The following is a 12,368-nucleotide window of genomic DNA, read 5'->3' as shown; positions in this document are numbered from 1 at the left end:
AGGCAGATCTTTTAACCCAGCAAAAGGTTAATGCACAAGGAGACATTTGTTTAATGCAAAACAGGAATATAAATGATCTTAACATTGAAGGCATCTCAGCTGACCTACTTCTTGCTTCCCATCACTGACATTGTTCTTGCTGTCTCATCACAATTTCTTGTCATGTAATAAGATCAGGAGAAACTCCCCAGGAGATGGTTTTTTTTAAGGAAAGATCTCAGGGAAAGAGATAAAGGCCATGTGGCTAAAAATAAAAAAAAAACTAGGACACGTATTATGTTCAACTGTTGAATTGAATGGCCCCTTGGCCTGAGAAGCCATGCGTTGTGTAGGTGTAATGAAGGAGCCACAAACAGGTCAGGAGTACAAATGGTTTTTTCCCTTTTTTCTTTTCTTGGGGTTTTATGAGATAAATCATAACAAGCTTTCTGACTGAGAATTGGACTTGTACCTGGCAAATGAAAGTGTTGTATAACATTTCAACAATTCCTGTGTTTTAAAAGATTTAGGTTGACCTACATATAACCAATCCTCAAATTCTGCCCAGTCTTGCTGAAACACAAATGTTATTAAACGTAACAAAAGATAAAGTATACTCTATTCGTTATTGGCTGAATCTTTAATTTATTTTCCTTTTATAGGCAATAAAAATAACATTGTAGCATACAACAAGCACAAAACATTCCTGTTTTTACAGTTTTCCCTATATGTGCCAATGCAGCAGGTCCTGTTGTAATCTATGTGTTGCTGTTGTTGTAGGTATCGCTGGGTATGGAGAATGCCCCAGCAAGGACAAACAACATGACAGTGTAAATATACAAAAGGGAATCCTTAAATGCACTTTTAATAAAATGTGTAAATACTTAAGCCCTAATATATACTCTTGTAAATATATATGGTTTCATTGGTTAACACATTGCATTAGAATTTCATGCAGATGTACAGTAAACCAGTATAGACATCATGAAAAGACCAACAACCCAGAGAATTTATAATAATGAAACAAGTGTATTATGTACGTATATACAGACACATAATACCTGTAACTGTATATGCTCACATAATTTGATTAGTGTAAATTCCTAGTGTTTTTTTATTTAAAGTGAGTGTATGCGGAAGTATATATAATATATATATATATATATATATATATATTATATATATTTATATATAATATATATATAATATATATATATATATATATGTGTAAATTCCTTTAAAATCATAATTTTATTCAGATAATTAAAACAGGCAGACCTTTCGGTCCACCTCTAGGACTTTTATCAAAGTCTTGATGTATTATATTAAATATGCCCCAATGTCTTTTATCATCTCTCTCCATGGTGCTGATTTAGAGACAGCTTACGGTAAATAAGAATCGCCCTTGTGCTACATGTTAGAAAGAGTTTTTGTAATTTATCATTTGTGAGATGACATTTGTTTAAAAGTGCTCATAATTCCAATACATGTGTAACTGTTAATAGAAAAAAAGAGGGATTGTGGGAGCACTCCAAGGCTAAAGAAAATAAATACAATGGAAGTGCTACTGATCTGGCCAAAATATCTACAAACATACAGGAAATAGAGGGGATTGATCAATGCACATTACCTGGTCCCCTGTTTCATAAGTTATCTAATATAAATGCAAGTGCATGTTTTTACAAAACAGTGTTTTTTAGTTACAAAATTATGATCATAAAATTGGTAAGCCACCATACCATGTCTAGGTAAACCCCTTATAGTGGTACCCAACATGCTGGTTAAACAAAATGCGCCTGCCTCTCAAAAACTATAGCAACCAAAAGAAGGGCATTAATCTGATACCACAGTTAATCTGACAGAGAGATTTCTTTTTTTTTTGTTATAATTATGTAAGGGGATTAGCATACTGCAGCTGTCAAAATATATTTCTTAGCTGGCTATAATTTGACTAGTGGGAAAAGATGTGCTTTTTCAAAACTAAATATTCTAGTTTAATTGGCTGTTAAAATAATTTGCAGCACTGAATATTTCAAAAGCCTTGTTGTACATATTGCTTGAATATAATGTACGAAAAAATCCTCATATACTGTACATCAGGGATAGAGTATCCCCTACTGCGCAATATGGAGACATTACAAGACCTTCTCTTATTCTAAGGTAATGCAATCATGGCACACACTATGGGATCCTTCATTTGTTATAATAAATGAAAAATGTATGTGTTCATAAATATTTTATATTAAGTGATACACAGACAATCCCTCCTGCAGTAATAGAAGCAGTTAGTCTCTTTAGCCATCTCTGCATTGCGAACTCCCCCACTGTGTGTAGAAATCTCCACTACTTCAGACCTGGGAAAAGCATTTGCGAATTCCCAGTGTTACGCCATTATCAGTTGCTGAGGGGGAGCTGAGACAAGCTCATGATAAATTCTTTTGGGCGAAATTTGATTGCTTTCTAAATGCAGAACACCTTGGCATCTCACTGTATGATTACATTTTTTTTTTTTGCTGTTTCTGCCCCAACTTCTTTTCTATACACTGGAATATAGTCCAACAACCCTTTTTTATCCACCAGGCAGTGGAAGATGAATAGTACAGAGCTTAGATAAGCAACAATACATTTAAGGCTCACATAGCTAAATTTTTTTGGCTGCCAGAGTCAGTGACCCCCCCATCTAAAAGCTAGAAAGAGGTGGAAAAGGAAGGCATATAATTGGAAATGTGAATATAAAAAAAAAAGACCAACTGAAATGTTGCTTAGACCAGACAATCTACAACATATGAAAAGTTAAACTAATAAAACTAAACTAAAACTAATTAAACTACCCCTTTAACAAGCAGCAGTCTGTGTGTGACCATTTGTTAAAAAGTTACTGCCATGATGTATCTCGAAGGCCATATTTCATAAACTTGAACAATCCTCACAGCTCAAATAATAAATGAATTACCAGAATAAATTTTCTCCACAAATAATGCTGGTTTAGAATTACATTTTATCTGTATATATTAATATTCTTTACTAATATAAAGACATATATACTGTTAGTAAAGCATATGAAACATTGGTGATAATCCATTTTCTTGTAGTTACTGGGTGCATCCAATTACTGTAATGATTAGTTAACATAACGGTAACTTATGGGCGTCTTGTTTTCTTTGCATTGCTGTTTTTGCTGCCTTTTCTACCTTCCCATTCCCTATCTACCTACTATCATATACTCATATGATTTCTTTTCAGTTTAGCAGCAGGAGGTCTAAAGGTTCATCTCTTTTCTGTACACCGTTTAAGCTGGCATTATTCCTGTACTTAAATGAAATTGAGTCAAGCAGCTATGGCCTACAGCATATTTCAAAGCTACTGCAGAAAACAATGACAGCACAATGCTACACGCATTTGCATTTTGCTGTATTTCAACTTCGCTCCAACATGTGACATTTCTGAACACAAATGAGCTGTTTTGTTTCAGGCAGAACTGTGTGCAGGTTTTCTCTGCAAGTAAAATACTTTGCGGAAAAATAAAACATGACTATCATTATTATTTTTCCTAAGCTAAAATGTTTAGTATAGTATAATTTTATAGTGTATGTGTATAGCATGTTTATTTATATATGTGACTGCCCTATCATTCACTTCAGAGGCATTCTACACAGAATACAGAAATACAGCAGCCCTAGTGGTAAGGTGTATTAAGTTCAGTCTTAGGGGTGTGGCTTGGAAATAGTTTTTAGGGTTCTATGAAGGCGGAGAGCCTTACTGGGTTCCCTTACATAGTGCTATTATTCCTTCTTTGCTATAGCTTTCCCCTCATTTGCCTCACTCACCAAGGTGGATTGTTAGCTCTATTGGCAGTTCTCTGTGTTCATTAAAAATAGCTGCATAAAATAAGACTATCAATCTGCTGGTTTTAATTAAAGTTATTATGTTCTGTTGCAAATGCACATGTTACTTTCCATTTACCAGGGCTCACTGTTTTCTGGCTGTGTCTTGTTTATCCAATGGTTACTCAATTAACTTCCATGTAGCGCTAATTATTGGTATTGATTGCTCTCTTTGTTCTGCAGCAAAGAAGCCTTGGTGATCGTTGTCAAATTGCATTTAGTAGACTTGGGTGATCATTCCAAATATTGTAAAAAGGCTTCAAAATACACAAGTTTCTCTGTCTTCAATAGCCTGCACAGTATGTAAATGTAACATTGCTGTTCCAAACATGAACTTTTTTCTATTTTCAGGAGGCAGACACTGACGATAACCAAGGCACCCTTGGTTTTGATGAGTTCTGTGCATTTTATAAGATGATGTCAACAAGAAGGGATCTATACCTGTTAATGCTTACATATAGCAACCACAAGGACCACTTGGATGCGGATGACCTAAAACGATTCCTAGAAGCTGAACAAAAGGTATTTCAGACTGGAAAGCATGCATTAACACAAAGCATTTTAACATCCTACATGCAATGGAAAAAAGGGGGGGGGGAACACAACAGAACAGCTCCCCAAGGAATTGTTAGTAATTCCTGCAAGATTGCAGATTTTCAGCAAACAAGTAGGTTCAGAATCCCTAGAGTCCTATAAAGACACAAACTATAAATTTGGATATATGTATTTATGATTATGATAACTGTTGTTGTAGTTAAGAAATGGAGCAAATGCCTTCCATCATGATTTTATTTTGTTGATAATAATTAGGTTTCTATGCTGTTTTTATGTAGCTCTGCCCTATTTTTGGCTTTGCCAGATACAAGTTATTTAAAAAAAGCTGAAACCATATGTTATGCTTGCACACAGGAACATTAAATAAATAAGAAATTACACAAGTTGCTGTATTAAAAGATATGGGATACACAACAAAGGTATTACCAAAGGTATATTTTTATCATATAGAAAGTGTTTCAGCTTCAGAGTTTTTGTGGTGCTCAGTAATTACCTTTCCATCCTTTTTCTCTGCAATTCGCTACAGCTAGCATTATCAGCACATTTCATTTTATTGAAGTTGACATATCCTATTGTGGCAGAAATCATAGTCTGTATATTACCTTTATATTTCTTCCAACAGAAAACACCCTAGATTCTTTTTTCTCTTCATTTTTGTCTACACCTGAAATCATAAACAAAGAATTTGATAGAAAAGAGTCAGTTTGTCCATTCAATCTTCTGATTAAATCTAAGTTCTGGTTTTAAGACTCTAAGGGGTCCGTTTACTAAAGCGCGGTAAATTTGACAATATGTTTCCACATGTTATGCAAATATTTTTCCGCCAAAATATTCGCAGCGACTAATTTTACTAAACAGCTATGCACTCAGAAGTCATTGCGATCACTTGCGGTAACTATGATGACGAACCAGCTTACGTTAGGGGTAATTTAAGCGAGTTTCAAATTTTCTGGCGTCAAATTAAGTTTGCGAATATTCTATTAAATAGTCTTGTTTTATGGCATTTATTATGGCATGATATGTATCTTAAAAACTGCTAAACTTTATAGATATTCTCAACAACACAGTAAACTGATTTTACCCACTCAAACATGTATGCATCATATAAATCCACATTTCAATACATCTAGTCACAAGACTTAACCCCTGCCAATGGAATCATATAAATAAAATTCATAAACATGTTTTACCAATAAATCTTTTTGCATCATATAAATGTAGTTTAATCTAGGCTGACAAAGCCTTTGGTCCCTCCTAGCCATGATAAACTGTCTTTCAGCTGAAAAAGCTGCTGTAGCAACAGACAAAAGAATAATCCAAATTATCCTGTCACTTCTCTCTTCTCCTGTCAGGAATGGCAACAGGAACAGAATGATGGGTAAAACATGGTGTTATGGGATACTTCCTGTCCCCTTGAGAATTTTCTGATGAAAAAATAAATTACCGCCACTATATAGATGGCAGTAAAATTTTGTGAATATTCTGGCGTTAATTTTGTCTTTCGTACATTTCGATGTTTAGTAAATCAGGCATTAATATGTACATTGCATTTTGCGATAACTGGCGAAAACATATTCGTGCACAAGAAAATTCGCAAATGTATATTTAGCGCAGGTTAGTAAACTGGTGACAAATTTGTCTATATTTTGTGCGCATATTTTTACCGCACTTTAGTAAACGGACCCCTAAAGATTATCTATGTTTATTCCATACTAGTATGCATTTATTTACTGAGATGGACCCAACCACTTCTGGAAGAAGACTATTTTATGTTTTAAGTTTTTATGTTCCCTTTAGTTTCCTCATTTCAAAATCACATTGTATCTTCTGATCTATCCATCTCCTCCTTGTAGAAAATTATTCCCTACTTTGATAATTGTCGTAATATTCTTTAATGTTATCTAGACTGTGAACCATCTTAAGATGGCCTTACATAGGCCTATAAAAGCTACTGACTCCCCTCTTGACTAGGTCCCCCCTTATTTGCATATATGAGGTCTAATGGCTTGAACAACCGATGATCTCTCTAGAAACCTCATGCATTTTTGGATAGTTTGTGTTTCATTAATATTTTTCTTTAAACATGATTCCAAATCTAAAGCAGCCTAGAATTGATTTGGTTTACCTCTGGCAATCTTACTATTATGTATCCGATCTTTTACAGTAACTTACTGTTAAACGTTTTTTGTTTGCTGCGAAAATTCGATGAAATCAAATTTTTGGAGAGTCAACTGCACTATATCAATTGACGCTCTATTTTTTTTTGACTTTTCGGTGCCCCAATTTTTTCAAGAAAAATGATTGATAAATGAGTTTAACTCATGGATGGGAGTTAGGTCGACTTTGTTTTCATTAAAAAAATTGATAAATTCTAATTTCAGTAAATCAGCCCTGTAGTTTGCATATAATTGTATGCCTATTGCATTATTTTATTTTTTTTTATTTTTTTTTAAGTTTAAGATCCCAAATCTCAATGCCTTCAATTTCCATAAATCATCTTTCAGTCCCTTCTGGAGTATCTTTGTATCTGTCTACAGTACAGTATATATATATATATATATATATATATATATATATATATATATATATATATATATATATATATATTTTACCAAGCTTGAAAAATAGATATTTTGTAAATATGGCCTAGCCAAATGTATATAAAATAGTGATTATTTTTCAAGTGAGTGTTTTCTAGGTCCAAAAATGATAAAATAATAATTTGGGTACTCCCTAAAATGGGGTATTTCCTCAACAGCAAGAACTAGATAAAGATATGTGCACTTTCAAGTATGTCTTCTCTCCTTCAAAGTCCAGGAAACCATAGCATCTGATGGCATTGGTGGTGTTTCAGTGTGTATGTGCTAACAAGCCCTGACACAAAGCACATCAAAAAGAGATGGACTCCCCTTATAAATAATTCCCTTTGTGTGGTCAATATAAAGAAATTTATGGTAACTCTCCTTACAAGTAGCCCTCTCCTGTTACTGCGAGAAGTCCTTTACTGGGAGAGCTGATGTAACTCTAAATTGTCGTGCCTCCATCCAGGGTCTAAAATAACAACTTTGAATTTAGGTGGAAAGGTATATTTGCAGGAAAAACTCTAAATTTAGGGTAAAACTAGCCATAGACAGGTCAATAAAGGCCACTAGCTGAGCTGTACAAGGACTTGTACAGAAAAAACGGTGAAGACAAAGCCAGCTAAGAGTGGCCACACACAGACTTGAATACTTAAAGGAATTGTTCAGTATAAAAATAAAAACTGGCTAAATAAATAGGCTGTGCAAAATAAAAAATGTTTCTAATTTAGTTAGTTAGTCAAAAATGTAATCTTTAAAGGCTGGAGTGATTGGATGTCTAACATATGAGCTAGAACATTATTCCTGCTTTTTAGCTCTCTTGGTTTCCACTGATTGGTTACCAGGCAGTTTCTCACTCAGATGTCAGGCATATACCACATTAGAAATGTACAAATTACAGTATGTTCCAGAGTTGAACTAGAAAGAAGACAGCAGCAACCTATTATTGGGAAAATTCTGCTGATACATGAATAAGGCAACCAAGTAAGATGACACATTGAATGATTGTGTTTCTGATCTGGGAGATCACTTAATGGAAAACTGCATTAATCAAAGCCATAAGCGCCACAGCCGCAGGGCAGTCTTTGAAAAAAAAATGAGGCTGCTTCAGTTTTTTTTTTCTTTTTCTCTTTTTTCTAGTTTGAGAAAGCTAATTAAATCAATATTCTCAATTGCTTATCAAACGGCATACAAATTCATCCAAGTAAAATAAATGCAGTGCCAATGTGAAGCTTATTGCCTAGGAATACAGTAAAAATACAGTGCCAATGAATTGGGTATTTAAATTACCCATTGAATACTTGGCAGAATATAAGCAGTACCACTTCCATATATAATGCCACCAGAGCATATGACAGGATAAACATAGTGCCAATTCAATGTATAATATCCCTGAATACCTGGTAGAACAAGTTCCTTGTATAATACCCTGCCTAGAACTAATTTGATTTATTTGCTTAAAATGGTTTCTCTGAAATCAGTGCCTTCTGGATAACAAGTTTCCAGACAACAAATCCCATACCTGTACCTAATGGCTTATACAGGTATGGGAGCCCGTGTCTGGAAACCTGTTATCCAGAGAGCTCTGCATATGGGAAGGCGATGGACTCTCCTAGAGTGCTGGTATAATGCCATTGTCAGGATGGAGAATATTAAGCATCAAAATATATTTTCACACAAACTGGTGAACACATGCAGGTACTTGGACTCATTGGGTAAGCTAAAATATACCACCTCATGCAATTTAGGCATTCTTGAAATTATGACTTCAGTTTTAGAAATAGACAGAAGCAGTTTGTAGTGTAACAGTGGTGCAGAAAACTGTATGTCAGCTCTTTATAAACAAAATATGATTATGATGATAATATTTTAGTTCGTTTTTATACAAAAAAAGTTTTCGGTAGAGATCCCTTTTAAGATTTTTGAAATAAAACAATGTTCCATTAAAACAATTTATTATCTTTAAATGTAATTATTTTGATTTCCAAATATCACAAAGAACACCATATTTGTGTTGAATTTGTTATGCGGTAAGATTTAAGACTTGGTCAAGGACTTGATTACTTTTGCAAGGCTCGGTATGTCAAATAATTTACTGTTCTTCAGTTGACCTTTAGGTACTTGTAAGTCTTTTTGTAGACGATGCAGAGATCAAACTAAATCTGCAGCATAAGAAAGGGTAAAACAAAACACCTATCCTAATACCAAATAATGGCTTCAGACACCCTTGGAAAGATTATTTCCAGGAGATACACTCACAGCACATCTGGGGAGGCTGGATATAATCCCATTTAATATCGCCTTAATCCTCTGATCTGTCTAGCATGTTTGCGTTTTTAGTTTCTTTGTTTCCCGATTGAGACCTAAAAGGTCAAGAAATTTGCCTCCCCTACATTACAAGATCCGCTAGATAACTGAATCCTTTAATCCTCCATTACAAGACACTTTTCGACTATAGCACCAGAGAAATCTTTAAACAGGTACCCCATGGACTTAATGCCTGACAAACAACATGACCTCCAAAAGCCAAATGAGCCTGAGTAGTTCATCGCCTATTATCAGTAGCGATAATTGAGTGCAAATGCTTACTGTTTGCTATTGGACTTGACACAGAGTGACAGACACAGGAATTCTATTGGGTGATTACAAGCCCTCCAAGCATTAGGTTAGAAAATTGGATTGCAGTATCCGATAAAGAACAGCGGTGCAGGCTTTTGAAATCAGATTATCTGTCGGGGATTTATAACTTTCTTTTATTTATACCACAGATGATGAATGTGACAAAGGAAAACTGCTTGGCTATTGTTGATAAATTTGAACCATGTCCGGAGAATAAAAAGCAAGGGGCTCTTGGAATAGATGGTATGTATCCTCACATTTGATGCTAACTTAGAGCATTGCTCAATATGCAGTATAATCATAACAAAATGCTGTTCTTGCTTGTTGTCGGTTCTTTTGTTGTACAGACCATTATGTAAGAAACCTGTCACTTAATAGTCATAGCATGCACCATGAATGCTCAAAATGCAACCTTCTGCCTTTTGATTAACTGTTGTTTCCTATTTGATGATGGGAACTGTAGAACAGTACAGGGAGGCTACACAGTTTGGACTTAACAAGAATATTTAACGTTCACCCCTTATTTCAAATGAAAACTAACACATGCCTGCACTTTTTAGTAATAAGCATAACATACTGATTAGATTTCATGGTAACTATTGTGCACATACAAATGTAGCCACAGTTATATCTCTGTCAATCCCAAAGCATTATATTCCTAGCTGCATCCCTACACTGTAAGTTTTACAGGACAGGGACTTCCTTTACTTCTTACATCTTGCATTTACTCTTCAGCATAACTGTATATTACTATTACAACCATGCAAATACAAATCTAAATACAAAAGCATACAAACATATATGTCTAAATGTAATGGGATAACACTGCTTGCATCTGTATCTTAGACCAGCACAAATAATTACTAATAATATTCAGAATGTCTTGCGTATGCCTGCAAACAACGCTTCACAGCTAAATGGGTAATTCACATTTTAGTAATGTCATCAGCTCCATGATATTAATAATAATAAATTATATCACTGTGCACTTTATGAATATTTATGCTGCCTAATGTTCATTCAGCACACAGGCAATTAAGTTACAACAATGCGCCTCCTTAAACTGTTCCGTGCCTGTTAAATGACTCAATTATGAATGTTTTACACTTCCTCAATGACATTATTTTGCACACAAAAATGAAAGCAAACACAAAGCAGAAAAGCAGCCATAATAAAAATATATGATAATTCTCCCAAATTCTAGGTATGCACCATAGCCGCATTCCTATAGGAGTGAACACTTTCAGATACATAGTTTTCTCCCAATACTGCAGAAGTGTAACCTTTCCTTCATAGTTTAACAGTGACTTCAGTTTACACACATTTTAGTTCTATTTTCCAGTTGCACAGAGGAACTATTAGGGGCAGATTTACTAAGCTCGAGTGAATAATTTGAATGGAAAAATATTCGAATTTCGAAGTATTTTTTTGAGTACGTCAACCATCTAATTGGTCAAATTCAATTGAATTCGATCGAATCGAATGATTCAAACGATTTCAAGTAAAAATCGTTTGACTATTTGACCATTCGATAATTGAAGTACTGTCTCTTTAAAAAAAATTCGCCTTCATACTTCGCCACTTTAAACCTACCGAGGTGCAATGTTAGCCTATGGGGACCTTCCCCAGCACTTTTCTAAGTTTTTTTTGATGGAATAAAAATCCTTCGATCGATCGCATAAAATCGTTCGATTCGAACGATCTCTTCGTTTGATCGAACGATTTTTATTTGATCAAAAGCTTTTGTGCTAAAATCCTTCAAATTCTATATTTGAATTCGAAGGATTTTACTTTGAGGGTCGAATTCTGCCCCTTAATGTAACTACTGAAAAGAAAGATTTAAGGTGCAAGGCAGAAATTTAAAAATGTCAACGTTTCACTCTCGGTTCATGTAAAAAAGTTATGCCGAGGGTATAGCTGGATTCATTCTATTCACAAGAGCTGCTGTTAAATGGAAGGGAAGATGTGAAATATGGTCTCGCTTCAATGTATTTTTCCTTAAGCAGAACACTGGCCACAGACGTTTCAAAACTTTTCTCTTTGTGCATTTCTGCACAAATTACAAATTTATCTGCTTGCCTCTGCTGAAAATTCTCTTTAGACATCAAAAGGCAAGATCTGCAATCACACAGGAGATTGTTTCTCTTGTATTTGTGCTAACAAAACATATTCTGTATGTAGTGCAAAGTCCCAACTAGGCACATATCAACATATTCCCTATCATTCAAATGTTCTTGTAGCCACATGCGGGGGGGGGGGATGTTGCATCTGCCGCAATTGTGCCCTATGCATTAAAGCAAATGTAGTTGAATGGACATGTGATAGCAAATAGCAGCTATCATGTACTACTTCAGACGCTTGCAATTTGTTTTTGTGTGTGAGCCTGCTGCACCTGTTGACATTACCTGCTGTTGGAACCCTGGAATTAATACCACATTCAGGGTGGTGCTAGCTTCATATTTCCACAGTGTCAAAAGGTGCAGAAAAAATCCAGCAGAAGAAGCAGGGTGGATACAAAAGGACAAGTAACGTTTCTAGACACAAGTATCTTCAATCACTAGCCTCGATAAAAGTCAATTTTTTGCATCCACTTAAGCAAGACTTGTGGCTGCTTTCGGAAATGTATATACCCATTTGTGTAAGTGTATTGTAGTGTATTGTAGTTGCCGTCTACCAGTACATCTTGAATTGGTGTCCAAAACAGCAGCCCAACATTGGCCACATATAGCTTCAGTGAACACATAAAACACTC

The 12,368-nt window shown here is 35.0% G+C and overlaps 1 protein-coding gene across 9 annotated transcripts in view; it reads left to right on the top strand.

Moving 5' to 3' along the window:
* The window catches only part of LOC108696538 (1-phosphatidylinositol 4,5-bisphosphate phosphodiesterase eta-2-like), a 400,157-nt gene that overhangs the window by 309,467 nt on the left and 78,322 nt on the right, over positions 1–12,368 (top strand). For all 9 annotated transcript variants that reach the window (XM_041569340.1, XM_041569341.1, XM_041569343.1 and 6 more), the window contains 2 exons: positions 4,215–4,385; positions 9,766–9,859. In XM_041569340.1, the coding sequence (XP_041425274.1) occupies positions 4,215–4,385; positions 9,766–9,859 (265 nt within the window). The remainder of the gene's footprint in view (positions 1–4,214; positions 4,386–9,765; positions 9,860–12,368) is intronic.

Source organism: Xenopus laevis, chromosome 7L (assembly GCF_017654675.1).
Source record: "Xenopus laevis strain J_2021 chromosome 7L, Xenopus_laevis_v10.1, whole genome shotgun sequence".
NCBI classification, from domain to species: Eukaryota; Metazoa; Chordata; class Amphibia; order Anura; family Pipidae; genus Xenopus; species Xenopus laevis.
This window is presented reverse-complemented; position numbering and strand designations above follow the sequence as displayed.